Source organism: Danio rerio, chromosome 10 (genome assembly GCF_049306965.1).
Source record: "Danio rerio strain Tuebingen ecotype United States chromosome 10, GRCz12tu, whole genome shotgun sequence".
In the NCBI taxonomy this organism is placed as follows: Eukaryota; Metazoa; Chordata; class Actinopteri; order Cypriniformes; family Danionidae; genus Danio; species Danio rerio.
In genome coordinates, this window is record NC_133185.1 from 9036348 (window position 1) to 9053675 (window position 17328).

Consider the following 17328-nt stretch of genomic DNA (forward strand, 5'->3'; position numbering starts at 1 on the left):
ATTTACATTTAGTCATGTAGAACTTTTATAAAGTGACTTACAACAGAGGAGCTTAATCTAATTGTCAATTTGTTAACAATATTAGCAATAAACAATGTCATGTTTAGTAGAAAAACACGATTAGGGAACCAGTTAAAGCAGGGGGGAAATGTAGACTAGATTATTTTTTCTTCTTTAAATGCGGCTTGGTAAAGTGTTTGTAAAAAGTGGTTAGCTGGTGTGAAAAGTTTTTACAGAAGTTTGTATGTTAAGAACATAGAACTGAAGAGAAGAGAAGAGAAGAGAAGAGAAGAGAAGACCAATGCAGACTAAAAAAAAATGTTCATAATGATCGACTCCGAGATCCCCGAGGCTATTTATCAAAATGTAGACCATGAAGGAAGTCTTGAGCTGAGGACATGTAGAGAGAATCAACAGCCACTTCGACTCACAGGTACTTTATTTATTATATAACAATCATAAATTATAACAATCATAAATGTGAGGTGTTGAAATGTATTCTCATGTTTTTCATCCTCAGGAAGCGTCTCAGTGAAGAGCAGAAAGCAGAGAGCAGTTGAAGTCTGTTTGGGTTTGCTGTGTGTTCTTCTGCTGACTGCTTTAATAGTCCTCTGTGTGTATTTTAGCATCCAGAGAAAACACTTACTAAAACACATCACTGAACTCAATGAAGAACGAGAAGAGATACTGAATCGCAACAATGACTTGACTGAAGAAATAGAGAAGTTATCAAAACTCAACAAAGACCTGACCAAAGAAAAAGAGCAGATATCAAAACTCAACGATGACCTGACCAAAAAAAAAGAGCAGATATTAAAACTCAACGATGACCTGACCAAAGAAAAAGACAAGATAGGGAATGAGCAGAACCAGCTACGTCAATGGCTTCATGAACAGGGTAAAGTTCCCTTTAATCATCCCCAGTATGTCTTGACTATACTTCTTTGTCTTCAACAGTCTACAACTCTTTTTATTTCCACACATCATCATAATTTAAAGGCCATTTCACCCCTGAGAAATGATTTCATTGTTCCTACACTGTAAAAAAAAAATGCTTTTTCTTGTACACTCAACTTTTGAAATCAAAAAATTATTTGTCAGTAATACAAAAAAATATTTATTTGGGTTAACATAAGATTATTCGTTTTCTGGTGAACTACTCTGTAACAAAACTTTTTTAGTTGTGCCAACTGAACATTATTTGTCTGCCGAACTGGAATACCTGAAGTTGAGTGAACAAAAAATACACAATCCTTATTTCCTTTCGCTTTTTCTCGTGCACTCAATGTTTGAAAACATCAGTTGCACAGACCAAAAATATCTGAAGATAACAGCAACAGGGAACAAAATAAATCTTTTGGAAATACTGATACTACTGTAGGTATCAGAACAACAACAACAACAAAAACAGACAAATGTTGACAAAACATTTATTAGATACAGAATTAGAAAAAGGGCAGAAGGTACAACAGGAATAATGGTAAAAAGGACAAGTATCAAAACATGGCAGGACAAACAGGGAAAAATGCTTTGTAATGCTTCACAGGGTAAAACAAGACTCGGCAAAAGAGGTCTGTGTGAATGAGGTGTCTTTATAGTCCTAGTATATAGTCCATCATGAGCTTTCAGCTGTGTGTGTGTAATCAGGAGATCAGAAACCGGTTCCTCCCTTTGAATTATAGTTTGAGCATTTGATTTGTCATTTAATTATTACAAGAGTCGTTCATGAAAATTAAATATCAAATACATGTGATTTCCGTTTTGAGAATGAATTTTGACTCATTATTTGATTGTTTGATTTATCATTTGGGTAGTTGTTTTGAGAGTTTGATTTTTTTGGTTGATCTTTTTGGGCATTTGGGTTTTCATTTTGGTAGGAAAAACCTTCCATATACAGTATATGCCAGTTAAATTTAAAGACAAATAAACAGTCCATCTGCGCTAAGCGTTTCTTTTTGTAGAGTGAACTAGGTAAATGTGAGAAGAAAATTCACATTAAAAGTCTTTCTGAACAGTTTTGCTAACAAAGCTCATCTTTTTAACTTAATAGAGAATTGTTTTTATTAGGGTCAATCAAGTAAATGTGTTAAATGTAGTAGTACAGACATTTGTACAGATTTTTGCCAAACCAACAAAAAACAAAGTAATTTCAACTTTTACATTTTTACAGTGTAGAAATAGCTAGAAGTTACTGCACTGATGAAACTTTGAACCACAGAAAGCAGTAGCGTCTAGATCCTCCAATATAAAGAGTCAAGAAGAGAAGTAGAGCAAAGGCAAACAATTGGTTAGGGACCAGGTCTGTGTGGGGGACGTTCACTGAGGCAGGGCAGAAAGTAGAAGCAAGGGAAGCCGATGCAGCTCAGGACAGCTCGCATGAAAGGATGAGATTTCAGTACAACAGTTGTGGTTGGTCGACAACCTGAGATGGTGGCCACAAACAGGGCAAGCTTTTGGGTTTGTGATCATGGTGAGGCATGGTTCATGAGCAGAAGTTATGATGCGAGAGTGCTATGGTACTGTGACCATGGCAGGTGGAGGCTCAGGAACTGTGGCCTTGAATGGGCAAGGCTATGAGTCTCTGATATATTAGCCTAGGGTGATGACCTGGGACAGTGACCATGCCCACGGTAGTTATGATGGAGCGAGACTATGGAGTGCTGGACCTTATAACTGGTGTGGCAAACAAAATGGAGTGGTGTCCTGAAGGGGATCAACATTTTGTCGGGTCATAATTTAGGAACTCACTTAATGTCCCTCATAAACCACCATGGTCAGTTTAAAAGGGTTGTTGAATCCATGGTAAAAAAAGCCATGGGGGTGGTGAAAAACCAATAACTAGCGCAACAAATGAGGCTAACTTTGTGGACAAACAAGCTGAGCAGAGAGCACAGGCATAAGGAACAAGGAATAAAAAACAAGGCATCTGGGAGGATGAAAGTAATATTTGAAAATCCATGGGAGAATTGAGTTGTTTATTACAAAAATGCATCTTTTTACATCATGAGATGTTAAATGATTATAGTCGTGTGGACTATTTTGATGTTTTATCAGCTCATCCTGACATGACTATGGAGATTGACTAATTTAAATTAATTTTTAAACTCTTGTTATAAACAGATCAGCGTGCTGACAACTTTAAGTGGATTTACTACAGCTCCAGTTTCTATTATATTTCATCTGAGAAGAGCTGGGAGGACAGCAGACGAGACTGTCAACAGAGAAAAGCAGATCTGGTCATCGCAAAGACAACAGAGGAAACAGTAAGCAACAAAGAAATGATTTTGTTTGTTCATCTACTACAGTTATTGAAACACTACAGTATTTCAGATCTTATAAAAGCTTTTAAATGATTTTACTTTTTTATTTTTAAACCTTGACGTGGATCATATATATAGAACTGCATTTTAGAAAAATGTAACTACAGTCAAGTCACATGAGTCACATTGTACACTGCAAAAAATGCTTTTCTTGCTTAGATTTTTTGTCTTGTATCTAGTCCAAATATCTAAAAACTCCTAAATCAAGAAGAATTTTCTAGACAAGCAAACCCTATTGTCTTGTTTTAAGAAATAATATGCCAATATTAAGTGAATTTTTCCATAAAACAAGCCAGATAATCTGCCAATGGGGTAAGCAAAATAATCTTACGTCAAAAGAAAAAACAAGATTAATTTGCTTACCCCATTGGCAGATTATTTGGCTTGTTTTAAGGATAAACTCACTTGATATTGGCATATTATTTTTCAAATAAAAGCAATATGTTTTGCTTGTCTAGAAAATTTCTCTTGATATAAGAAAGTTTAGATATTTAGACTACGAACAAGACAAAAAATCTAAGCAAGAAAAGCACTTTTTGCAGTGTATGTGTTTGTGTACAGGATTTTGTGATTTACAGGGACACAAAGTTGTATAATGAAAGGGGTATGAATTTGTTGTACTTTATTAACTTTGTGTGCCTGTAAATCAAAATGCTTAAGATTCATATAATGACTTTTGATACAATTTTAAATTTGTTACAGGCTTCCTGTGAGGGTTAAGTTTAGGCTTTAGGGTGGAGTGGGGTAGGGTAGGGACAAATAACAAGCAATTTTTACAGTGTAAAGTACATTACAATGGAGTGTAAACCTTGTATACTATGTCTGTGTTTGTAAATGAGAAAGCAGACACTGAGCTGCAGAGCGTCAGAGCATAGCTCACTTCCGTTCCAAAAATAGTTGATAATGAGCTTATGATTTAAGGGATATTTTCTGGAGTAATAAATAGTTTGCATTAAATAGTGTTTCTGGAGCATTTTTAACTTACCTAAGCCACATGCCTATATGTAGATATCAGAGAACCAGCTGAAACAACACAATTCTTATTTTTTTTGAGGGGGACAGCTTAAATATCTTGTGCTCAAATCCACTTATTATTAAGTTAACTCAATCAATTTGTGTTAAAACATTCATTCATTTTCTTGTCAGCTTAGTCCCTTTATTAATCAGGGGTCACCACAGCGGAATGAACCGCCAACTTATCCAGCAAGTTTTTACGCAGCGGATGCCCTTCCAGCCACAACCCATCTCTGGGAAATGTGTTAAAACAACATAAATGAATTGTGTGGATGAATTGTGAATCTGCATGTAGGCTACTTCGCAACTTTACTGGTTTAAAGACTTTAATTTGCTTTAATTTTAGAGTTGGACTTGTGTTTTCTGCTTCTTCATTTAAAACGGGCTCAGTCTTAGGGAATCCTTTCCTTGTGAAAAAATTACAAAATATTCTTTTATGACTTGGGCCGCTCATATTTAGCATAAATTAATTTAAAGTCTACCTTCATATATTCTAAAGCTTTTGCAGTTTAGGGAATCGTCACAGTGGTTGTGTCAATGACGTACTGTGCTATATTAAAATGCATGATTTCACATGAGTCAGGAGGTGGAGATCTTGTCATTCATTAGCATTTTATGTGTATTTCTGTTAAGAGATATGGTTGTTGTTATTTTTTTATTATTATTAAAATGTAACTTAGTCATTTTTTTTAATCATCCTGTGATATTGCATCCTGCCATTTTTTTCCTGAGATTTGAACCTCTGATCTACACTGATGCTACTGATTTTTTTTATTTATTTTGTCTTTAATTGAACATTAAAAGGTGGTCAAGTAAATTGTAATCATGTTTTATACAGGCACAAAATAGCATAGGCCTATATTTTATCATTACAGACCTTTTTGAAAAAGTTTCTCCAGAATAACACTTTATGGGTTGGTTGGAGACTGGAAATGGATTGACGACCCTTCAGTGGCAAATGGGTGAGTGATCACTAATTTACTTTATACAGTTAGTATCATAGATACACTGAGCATAAATTATTCAAAGTACAATTTCTGATGTTGAAACATTGAATGTTTTAGGTTTGGGTTTGACAGCATCAACTGCGCTGTAGTGGCTGAAACAAAGTACTTTTCTCGTGCCTGCAGTACTGCCCATGGATGGATCTGTGAGAGGACACATATTAACCCTTAAATTACTCATTATGTAAGAAGTACACACACACACACACACACACACACACACACACACACACACACACACACACACACACACACACACACTGCATCAAGAATTTTAAACTGTACTTATGTGTAGCTTGTTGTCTTTTATGATCTTGATTTGACACAGATTGTTCTTTATTCAGTTTAACAGATATTATGGACTTTATCACCTATGCATCTTGCAGGTATATATACAGTTAGCTAAATATCGGGACGGTTTTGCCTCCAAAGTTTTGCCTCTAAACACCAACACAGTGGATTTGAAATTAAACAATTAAGTGTGCTTTAACTGCAAGACTGTTAGCTGAACGCTGTAGGAATTACAACAGTTTGCATATGTGCCTCTCACTTGTTAAGGGACCAAATGTAATGGGACAATTGGCTTCTCAGCTGTTCCATGGCCGGGTGTCTGTTATTGCCTTATTGTCACTCATTATTACAATTAGCAGATAAAATACCCAGAGTGTGCTGTTTGCATTTGGAATCTGTTATTGTCAACTCTCAAGATGAGATCCAAAGGGCTGTCACTATCAGTCAAGCAAGCCATCACTAGGCTGAAAAAACAAAGCAAACCCATCAGAGATATAGCAGAAACCTCATATAAGGCCAGAACAACTGTTTGGAACATTCTTAAAAAGAAAGAACACAACAATGACCTCAGCAACACCAAAAGACCAAGAAGACCACGGAAACAACAGTGGTGGACAACCAAAGAACTCTTTCCCTCGTGAAAAAAACACCCTTTAGAACAGTTGGACAGATTAAGAACACTCTCTAAAAGGTGTATGTGTGTCCGAGTCCACTTCATAATCAAGAGAAGACTACGTGAATAAAGAGGGTTCACCACAAGATGTAAACCATTGGTGAGCCTCAAAAACAGGAAGGCCAGATTAGAGTTATAAAAAAAGCCTTCACAATTCTGGAATAACATCCTATGGGTGGATGAGATCAAGAACAATATGTACCAGAGCAGGGCCGGCCCAAGCCTTCAGGGGGCCCTAAACAGGATTTTATTTGGGGCCCCTTTGGTGCAAACAATATAACAAATTATCGTCAATCCTTGATTATTCGCACACCATAAATTTAAAACACACATTATCGATTTTATTCGCTGTAGCTGTGTTGCTTACATCATAAAATATATGTTTTAAGACAATTCTAAATATTATTCTGCAGAAACAACTTCCTATTGATCTAACTTTTTATATGACTACTTGCCACAAATCTAAATAATTAGACACAAAACATTAATATGGGCTGGCAGAAACAAAAGCAGCTGGAAGTAGCCAATAACATACTTATTTTTATTATTATTCAGGCACAAGACGCTGCCCAACAGTCAAACATAGAGACAATAAAGATACGTTTTTTTTAAATTGGATATAAATGTTACTACTGAAAAAAATTCATATTGTATTTTGTAGTTCAAATAACTTGAAACATCTATTTAAATTAAAATCAAAGTAAATCAGGAAGCATTTTCTAGACATACTCACATATAAATTTTTACATTTTCAGAAATAATTCTAAATTAAGTGAATTTTTTTTGTAAAACAAATTAATCTGCCAATGAGATAAGTAAAATAATCTTATTTAAAACCTAAAACAATCTTTTTTTCAATTACCCTAATTGGCAGATTATTGAGCTTTTTTTAATGAAAAATTCACATAATTTTGACTAAAAATCTTTCAAGAAAATGTTTATTGGTTTAAGAATTTTAAGATATTGGGACTAAAAATCACACAAAAACTATAAGAAAGAAAATCATTTTTGTAGTGTATTTACCAACTGTCAGTTGTATAAATCAGAAGCTTATTTTTTATCATATATTAACCAGAGTGATGGGAAGAGAAGAGTATGGAGAAGGAGAGGAACTGCACATGATCCTAGCAGTGAAGCATGGTGGTGGCATGTATGACTGCTTGATGATGTGACTGCTGACAAAAGCAGCAGGATGAATTCTGACGTGTTTCAGAGAATATTTTCTGCTCATATTAGGCAAGAGCTTCAGAACTCATTGGACGACGCTTCACAGAGCAGATGGAGAAAGACCCAAAGCATACTGCAAAAACAACCAAAGAGGTTTTTTTTTGTTTGTTTTTTTTAAGGAGAAACAATAAACAGACAATTTGTAAGATATTTGTCATTCATACAGCTTCTTAATGACAGGACAGTCTGGCAAATTTGTCAAGAATTTATCTAGACAATAAAATTTGTATTGTCTAAATGGGACTTTACTTCTTAATCAGGTCATTATAATTTGTATGTGTTGTCCCTGTTGGATATTTTCATTAGTTTTTATTAAAATAAATATGTTCTTTCTTTCTCTCTGCATGCGGCTGTTTGCATAACAGCACTACACAATGTCATTATGCTTTACAAAAGTCATCATGGAAGTTGTATTAAAATAAATGCTTTACAAGTCTTCTATTGGCTAATATGTATTTTGTCTATTTACAAGTTTATTGAAAACAATGAAAGTGTCTTCATAAATTTGATCTAACATGTTGTTGTTGAATTTTCAAATAAAATTTTCAATCTGGTTATCAAGCATCATTACTCTTTCATGTTAAAATACTGTGCCTCAATATGTAAAGTCATAAAATAATGAAAACTTAAGCAAATAGACAACAGGAAGCTTAAGTACATAACTTTAACTATTGTGGTAGTTAACATATACATTTGGATCATTAGTTACTGATATGTTATTAGGAAATTAATTGATTACGGCTCATTTAACATATAGATTACTTAATGTAGCAATCATACAGATTGTTAATTTGTTGCTCATGCTGTAATCTAGGAATTGCAACACATGTGCTGTCAAACAGATGAAGATGTTTTCTTAATTTGCTGGTGTTTTTTTTCTATTTGCACATTTTTTGTTAAGTTGAAGTGAAATAAGCTCTCTTGACCACTATTTTATCATTAATAAATGGTTTACCTCTACATGTGTTATACAATATCTCGATTATCTCTGCAGCACTGCCCTACAAAGGCAAAAGACCTAGAGTGACTTCAAAGATTTTTTAGAACAAAATGTTTTAGTAATGACTTTTATCAGCATTAAAAAAATCTCCAGCTCACACCTGACCTTTGACCCCAATTATGAAGTTACTGTCCTCTGCCTTTGTATTGTATGCAGACTGAGAAAGTCATGCCAAGGCAAAAAGCAGTAATTTCCACATGATCATTATTGCTGATCAACATTTACAAAAAAACATACAGTAGTAATGTTGTGTCTAGTGATCATGCTTAATATTTTGGATTGACGGTTACCTAAAGTCATTTACTTATTGCTATCCTGTGCTTTGGTTGCATTTGTAAATTTCTCTCAAAATGTAAAGCGTAATACATCATTTGTTTCTGTAATTTGAAAGTAATTGTTTACACTTACACTGTTTATACTAAAATGTGACTTGGGGGATTGTATCTCACTGTTTTTATTTACATCTGGAATATTATTTGGTATTAGCCAAAATTCTTAACATATTTCATGTTTTCTGTTTATAAATTAGGATTTTAAACCTAGAATTGTATTTTCTTGACAGTTTGTATCATTTATAACGTAATAGGGCAGTGGTTCTCAAACTGTGGTACGTGTACCACTAGTGGTACGCAGGCTTTCTTCTAGTGGTACGCGGATGAATCAAATATGTAATATGTACATGCTACATATATTTAAATAAATTATCAAAAATGATTTATATATGAATATGATGACATTACGCCTATATTTATGCGGTCCAGGCAACATTTCCAGGTGCTAATAAACCAGGAGTTATATTATTATTATTATTTTTTTACTTTTTAAGAACAGTAACCTACCCTTTTTTTACTTTTAAAAGCACATTTTAATTTAAATGTACTCCATAATAGGAACTAATATGCCACGTTTTTAAACTGTACAGAGCTTAAGCTGTTTCACTAGACCTAATACGCCACTGTATTTCAAAACTGCTCATTATGGTGGTACTTGAAAAGACCACTTTTTTCTGAGGTGATACTTGATGAAAAACGTTTGAGAACCACTGTAATAGGGTAATCAAAATAGTTTGGTGATCTAAACTTCTGCTCTTATAGGTATTTCTTTTTAGATTATTTTGTTGTATTAATGTTTAATGTTAGAATGTCTTATGACAATGAATAAAACATTTTTGCACACTTTTATAATGTGGAGCTTATAGTCTAGCATTTTATAGTATTTTCGTAGCTTTTAATATGAAGATGGTTTCACTGAACAGCACAATGCAGGATTTTAAATTCATTCATTTATAGATTTATTCGTTCTATTCTCGGCTTAGTCCCTTTATTAATCTATGGTCGCCACAGCGGAATGTATCGCCAACTTATCCAGCATATGTTTTACGCAGCGGATGCCCTACCAGCTGCAAGCCATCACTGGGAAACACCCATGCACTCTCATTCACACACATACACTACGGACATTTTAGATAACCCAATTCACCTATAGTGCATGTCTTTGAACTGTGGGGGGAACTCCAGCACCCGGAGGAAACCCACGCCAACACGGGGAGAACATGAAAACTCCACACAGAAATACCAATTGACCCAGCCAAGATTTAAACCAGTGACCTTTTTGCTGTGAGGTGATTGTGCTAACCACTGAACCACGGTGTTGCCCGAGAACAAACATGTTAAATATATTACATTTATTTAATTTTATATTTCTCACAAAGAACAACCTGGACAATAAGCTGTCTGGCTTCACAAGACTGACTGACTCAACCCTATTGTCAGTTTGTTAAAGCTCTGAGAGTTAATCGAACAGCCTTTAAAATTCTCAATTTTCTGTACCCACTGCGTTTAACACATTCAACCACAAGATTCTTCTTTTAACCTTTATGACAAAGTTTATCTCATCTGTGGTCTCTTATCTTAACTGTGGTCCAGTTGTATGTGTTTTTCAACGCCAAACTAGCATCAACCAAAACTAAGTGTTGTAGGCTTGCGTTGACTCATGTCTAGTTCAAAAAACTGCACACAAACACATCAAATGATCCGCAGTTGTTGAAAAAGAGCACATGTGCCCTGTGTCAATATGAAAGGACGTGTCTATATGCACCACCAGGAGGCAGTAGTCTGCTGATAATGATTCTACATACTGATTGACATTCTCAATCCTACGTTAACCTGAAGAAAGACAACGTGTGGAACACACCAATTCAACTAGCTGCAATAATGCTGACTGAAACTCAATGGCTGATCCCCAACCTGGCTTTTAGGTACATCTTGAACTGGTCAAGTCTCAAAGTTGTGTCATCTTACTTACTGGAGTGTCTCAGGTCTCATTACCATTTCTCTTTTCCATCTTTGTCACGAATCTGCTGTTCATGGCATGTCCTATTGCTACTATGCTAATGACACTCAACTCTACCGTTACCTTTATTCTGGCCTGATCTGATGATCATTAATCACATTTCAACATGTCTGACAGCTATATGCTGGATGAAGAACCATAATCTCAACTCAACCTTGCTAAGCAGAGCTGCATGTGTATTCGGCTAGTCCATGCTTCTTCACATCTTCTCCATCAAGCTAGATCCAGAAGAGAAGTACTGGCAAAATGGTCTGAGTATGTCATTGTAAACAATTTGTGATAATGTATGTCAAATGTATAATGACTTGATTTTAAAACTTTTAAGACTTTAGTTCTTTGTCCTTTGTTTTTATTTCTATTTTTTCCTCTTCTGTCATTTGTCCTATTTTCTGTAAATAATAATAAAAAAGCTAAATCCACCAATAATAACTCTTTCCAGTATGCCAGGAACCTTGTGGTTTACACAGAATACATTGATAGAACCACCCACTCTTGCTGATTCACCTGCTAGAACATTAGGGAGATAAAAACCCTGCCCGTTTAGGCATGCTACACAACTCCTTGTTCAAGTTTTTGTTTGTCCAGACTGGACGATTGCAATGCTGTCTTGGTAAATCAAACCTCTGCACCTGATCCAGAATGTTTTAATGGGCCATTTTCATCCCTACGGTCTTAAAATTCAATCACATTCAAGGCATTTATGATTAGGCATATATGATCACTGGCTCTGCACTCAGTTACCTAAATTCACTAATTCAGACTTTTGTGCCTTTTAGAAACTTGTGCTCTGCAAGGAAAACTCATTTTGTGGCGCATCCCAAAAGGCACAACATCACTTTAAATGTCTCTTTCCTAAAAACAGTCTAGAAATAGATCTTAGTAGTCAGCAACTGACCCCTTAATACATCTATACTTGCTCTCTATTTTAAAAGAAACTTTGAGGTTAGCTGGGACATTTACATATCCATTGTTGATCTAATATATCCTGTGGTTCTCCTTATTTGTAAATTATTTTGGTTAAAATGGAAATCTCTGCAATTTTCTCAGAAGAAGAGCATTTTCTCAGCCTCCTATTTTTATGTTCAGCTATTTCCCTTTAAAGACAATAAACATAACTTGTTCATCGCTATTATTCATCGCTATAAGTGAAACATCTAAACTTACAGTCAGACACAGGAAAAGTTTCTTTCCTCAGGCCATCTGCCTCGTGAACAGTTAAATAGTCCCCAACTGTGCATTAATCGTGAAATACTTTCTTATACGCACTTGTACTAAGCACCTATCAAAATACAATGCAATACTTTTTCATACGCATTTGTACACAGAACCTGTAACAAATCTGTACATACTGTACAACTCAACATTCAGAGCTTTTTGACTAACTGCATCTTTGTTTAATGTTTATCATCTTTCTTCATATTTATTTTGTGTTTTCACTTTTTGTACACTGGAAGCTGCTGTAGCCAAAACTAATTCCTTGTGTGTGTGAAGCAAACTTGGCAATAAAGCTGATTCTGATTCTGATTACACTGAGGAAACACTATTTAAGAATATTTCAGATGCTACAGAGGCTTTTGTATCTGAACTCCTCTGAACACCTCCTAATTCCTGCAGCAGGAGGACTTTATGATTGTTTATGAGCGTCAAAAGCGGCTGATCTGTTTGGCGAAATATTTGACTGTGTGTCACTGCATGACAAATGACATAACTAAAGAAATCTCCACTGTGCTGAGCGAGAGCGCTTCTGACCAGCGCATCATCGATGACGTAAGCGTGCCCAGGCCCGAATGTAATGTGAGTGCGGACCGTCGGGGTAGACGGGAGGGGTCACAAGCGTGCTTTGGCCCTGTTCAAGGCAACTGTACATAATATGAGTGTGCCCTAAATGTCCAGGCCCATCTGAAGTTTAGAAGATAGAGAGTAGAGAGCGTTTGAATGATCCAGGAGAAGATTGGGAGAATGTCATGTGGTTAGATGAAACCAATATAGAGCTCTTTGGTAAAAACTCAGCTTGTGTTTGGAAAAGAAAAATGGTGAGTTGCATCCAAATAACACCATACTTTGAAGCATGTGGTGGAAACATCATGCTTCGGGGCTGTTTTCTGCAAAGGGACAAGGATGACTGATCAATGTAAAGGAAAGAATGAAAGGGGCCATTATCGTAAGATTTTGAGTGAAAACCTCCTTCTATCAGCAAGGACATTAAAAGTGAAATGTGGCTGGGTCTTTCAGCATGACAATGATCCCAAACACACCACCCGGACAACAAAGGAACGGCTTCATAAGAAGCAAGTCCTGGAGTGGCCTAGCCAGCCTCCAGATCTCTCAACCTCATAGAAAATCTTTGGAGGGAGTTGAAATAAAAAAAAAAAGGTTTGAAAGAGTTGCCCAGCAAGGAATAGGTCAAAATACCAGCATCAGTGTGTGAAAACCTTGTAAAGACATAAAGAAAATGTTTGACCTCTGTCATAGCAGAGTATATAACAAAGTGTGATAGGGTACATGAGGTAAGTGATGGTGATTGACATCTGCAATGAGCAATCAGTGCAGAGTACTCCCCTATTTAGTGCTGAGGGCTGTAGCCTGTTGTTAGGCATATTCTAAATTCCATTTCCTGTTTGGGTGGGTGTGTGTGAGTGCCGTCAATGGCTTCCAGCCTGCCTGGTGAATGTGTGAATGTTTCCATTAGTGTTTGGACTGATTGGATGACTGACTGCCCCACTGTCAGTTTTAGTGCGGTTGGAGACTTTATATCTATAGGCGGATTTGATATAAGAGCACCTGCATTCATGTTTGGAATCTCCTTCTCGTTCGGATCATAAACATGCCCACATTTCTGTCGCTGCTGTTTAGGAACATTCATACTACAATCCAGGAGCATTTAATGCTACTTTCTGAGTGATACTACTGTCTGAGTTCTGACTGAACTCTGTCTAAACTCCTTTTTTTACTGTATTTTAAAGTGAATAGAAGGTCCAGTTGCGTTGGCAGACCAGGAGCTGACAACTTTGAGCGGTCCATCATTGATGTGGTGAAATTGTGCCCATGTTCAAAAAGTGTATTTTGTGAATGTTACTTTTCTGTGACTGTATAATTAGTCCATTTCAAGAGACCGTCATTATCAATGTATATTGATTTCTGAATTACTGGTTTCTGTATCTGTGCTCCATGTAAAATGAACCTGTTTGAGAGTGAAGCCCCTTTCCCATTGGTGGCTTTTGGTATTTTCTTTCTTTTTCTTGCAGGGGCTGGGGGCCCACGGGTGAAGGAACCTTTATGGTGGTGCTGCTGCTGTGCCAGTGTGTGCTGTGGGACACTTTTGATGCATCAGATGTGTGACTGGAGTGTGCTGTGGTGTGAAAGTGTATGGTGAAAAACTTTCACGGGTGATCACTCTTGTGGGTAGCCCCAGTCCTGTGAGTTACTGCCTCCTTTTGAGAACATTGATTTGAGTGTATGATATTGAGTATTTTCTATGTGCGGATTGAATTTCACCACCTTTTCGTGAGGAAGCCCTCTAGAGCTGACGGGTCATCAGGACCTATTTTAGAGTTTGTCCTTTTAAAAGAATTAGGAATTTTTTTATTTTTGTATTTACTCGTGTCTACTGTCTGCTCCTTAAACTGTTAAAAGAGACGAATCTGTGTGACCTTTTTATATTTTTCCTGGGATTGAATCCTAGGTGGCATAGTCGGTATCAAAATTAGACTTAGATTAGTCGTTGGGTTGTGATCGCAAAGTGAGCTAACCCTAAAGCACCTTAGCTTCCTTAGTCTCCAACCTCAGCTTCAGCTTTGCTATTGACCAAATATTTATTTTCCAATCATACTTTGCAAATAAATTCTAAATAATTCTAAATAAAAATCCTACAATGTAATTTTCTGTTTTTATTTTTCTCCTTTTGTCTCTCATAGTTGAGGTGTACCTATGATGAAATTTACAGGCCTCTCATCATTTTAAGTGGGAGGACTTGCACAATTGGTTGCTGACAAAATACTTTTTTGCCCCACTGTAACTGCCACAGTAGGAAAATGAATCTGATGATCTAAAGTGTCATTCAGTAGCAATGACCCTACATGCTAACCGATAAAAGGAACTTCAAAACATGAGGAAAACATAGCAAACTCAAAGAACCAGAAAAAAAGTCAAACGAAAGTCACACATTTTTGTCACATGATCATGCGCGCTTTAACTTATTGACAATGTGGTTATTTACAGTTACAGCTATTAACATAAACTTTTAAGTTACTTACATAAGGGGGGCCTAAACAATTTATTATTAAACATTAACAATATTAGCAAAGACCGGTGCTATGTTTATTAGAAAAGCTAGATTAAGGAACCAGCTAGAACAGCAGGTTCTACATCAAACATTGTATGTTTTTCATCCTCAGGAAGCATCTCAGTGAAGAGCAGAAAGCAGAGAGCAGTGGAAGTGTGTTTGGGTTTGCTGTGTGCTCTTTTGCTGACAGCTGTAATGGTGATCTGTCTGTATTTCACCATCCAGAGAAAACACTTACTAGCACACATTACTAACCTCAATGAAGAATGAGTGCAGTTGCTGAATCACAATAAGGTCCTGACTGAAGAAAGAGAGCAGATATTTACTAATATCACTAACCTAAAAGGAAAAAGAAAGTGGTTACTGAACCACATCAATGACCTGACTGAAGAAAGAGACCAGTTAGGGAATGACAAGTGGAAAATGTGGCCATATGAACAAGGTACATTTTTTAAAAATGGTTCCATTTATTTTAAAGTAATTAAACGGTTACCATACAGCTATAATTAAGTCTGTAATAATGCTTCCTCCAATAAAAAGAAGAATTCATACAATAAAACAAACAAACAAACAAACAAACAAACAAACAAACAAACAAACAGACATATTTAGTCATTCATTAGCTGTCGGTTTTATGACTAGTCTATTGTTAAACGTTTATTAAGCTTTCACTGACAGACCCAATTTAGCCTTGTCCAAGCCAAGACATCAGTTTGGATGTCTATTAGACTTCTTTTAAGTTGCTTGCTGGCTATGACTGACTTTTAATCAGACTTGACTGTATAACTGTTTCTAAATTGCTTATATTGACAGATCTGCCTGCTGATAAGTTTAGATGGATTTGCTTCATCAACAGTTTCTACTTTATTTCATCTGAGATGAAGAGCTGGAGTGACAGCAGACAAGACTGTCAGCAGAGACAAGCAGATCTGGCCATCATAAAGAGCCCAGAGGAGAAAGTGTGTTACAATAAAATGATTTTGTGTTTATTCACCGGCACTGATGCAGATATGAGTTTAATAATAGAAAGTAGCCAATTTAGCTAGTAAAACACTGACATGAAGTATCTCTGGCCTATATGTTTTATTCTTACAGACGTTTTTCCAGAAAGTTGTTGACAGGAATTTTTAGATTGGTCTGACAAAGACAGTTGTGTGGAAATGGCTTGATGGCACTGTATTGACTAATGGGTGTGACCACTAAACTGAATAGATCTTTAGCTTTAAAGTTTTCTAAAAATATTTAAAATGCAAGAGCATAAAATGCATATCCATTCAATATTTAAAGGCTGCAGGAGGCTATAATACTTCAGCCTGTTATTCTAACAATGGATGGATCTGTGAGAAGACTCATCATTACTAATCAGTCATTACTGGAATAAAAAACTACAGTAAACCTACTGAATGAAGGATTTTTATCAGCTGTACTTATTGTAAATCATTTTGAAACTTTTTTCTTTGTTTTCTTGTAGTACTATTTTGTTACTTTGTATGGGTTTGGATTATTCTGCATCAATTCAGAAAAAAAAAATCTTATCTTTGATTTTGCTATACATTTTCCATTTTCCTGGAGCCATATCCGGCTGCTCGATATAACGTGGAAAGAAAAGAGAGGTTCTTGCGGAATGCTTTGCTAAGGGAGGGCTATGAAGGGTAAGGAGACCAGAGTTTTATGAGGGAGCTGGACATAATATGGCAAGATGGGTAAAGGGGAGGCTCCTGCAGGAGGCTTGGCGGGGAGGGCCAAGGACGGGTTTAGTAGAATTGGGTGCTAAAAGAGGAGCTGAGAGGTTAGTCGTCCAGCAGTATTCTAAGTGAGAAGCCTGAGCTGTGTTTGGTGGGGAGTGAAACCAGAGGGCTTGGGGGGTGGGGGTGGGGGTGAGCGGAAAAGGAAATACAGTTTGGATGGGGGGTGCTGGGTTGAAATGTAAGGCGAGCAAATATCAGTGCTGAACAAAGGGGAGATTAGAAATGGCTGGGAAGAAGGAACATGTACAACATTATAAATAACACACGCAAAAGGGCTCTGGGCTCTGGGGTCGGGGATGGTTAGCAGGAAAGGAAGAGGAAGTGATAGCTTGCGGGGAAGAGTGACTAGGAAAGGGGGGATGGTTGAGGAATACTTGGGGTGACTCTTGGGAGGGTCAAGGACAAGGCCAAGTTATG

At 36.4% G+C, this 17328-nt stretch overlaps 1 protein-coding gene across 3 annotated transcripts; it reads left to right on the top strand.

Moving 5' to 3' along the window:
* The first annotated feature begins 4 nt into the window (after window positions 1–4).
* On the top strand, window positions 5–7962 carry LOC141376302 (uncharacterized). 3 transcript variants are annotated; one of them, XR_012386123.1, is made up of 6 exons: window positions 5–433; window positions 521–898; window positions 3121–3263; window positions 5210–5296; window positions 5399–5522; window positions 7378–7962. XR_012386123.1 is itself a non-coding variant. In XM_073914451.1 (5 exons), the coding sequence occupies exons 1-4, from the start codon at window positions 319–321 to the stop codon at window positions 5273–5275; spliced, it is 702 nt and encodes a 233-aa protein (XP_073770552.1). In that variant the 5' UTR covers window positions 5–318; the 3' UTR covers window positions 5276–5296; window positions 5399–7962. The 3 variants fall into 3 exon arrangements, 1 of the variants encoding a protein (XP_073770552.1); XR_012386124.1 differs by having other exon boundaries at window positions 251–433; window positions 7539–7962; XM_073914451.1 differs by having other exon boundaries at window positions 5399–7962.
* Window positions 7963–17328: the final 9366 nt, after the last annotated feature.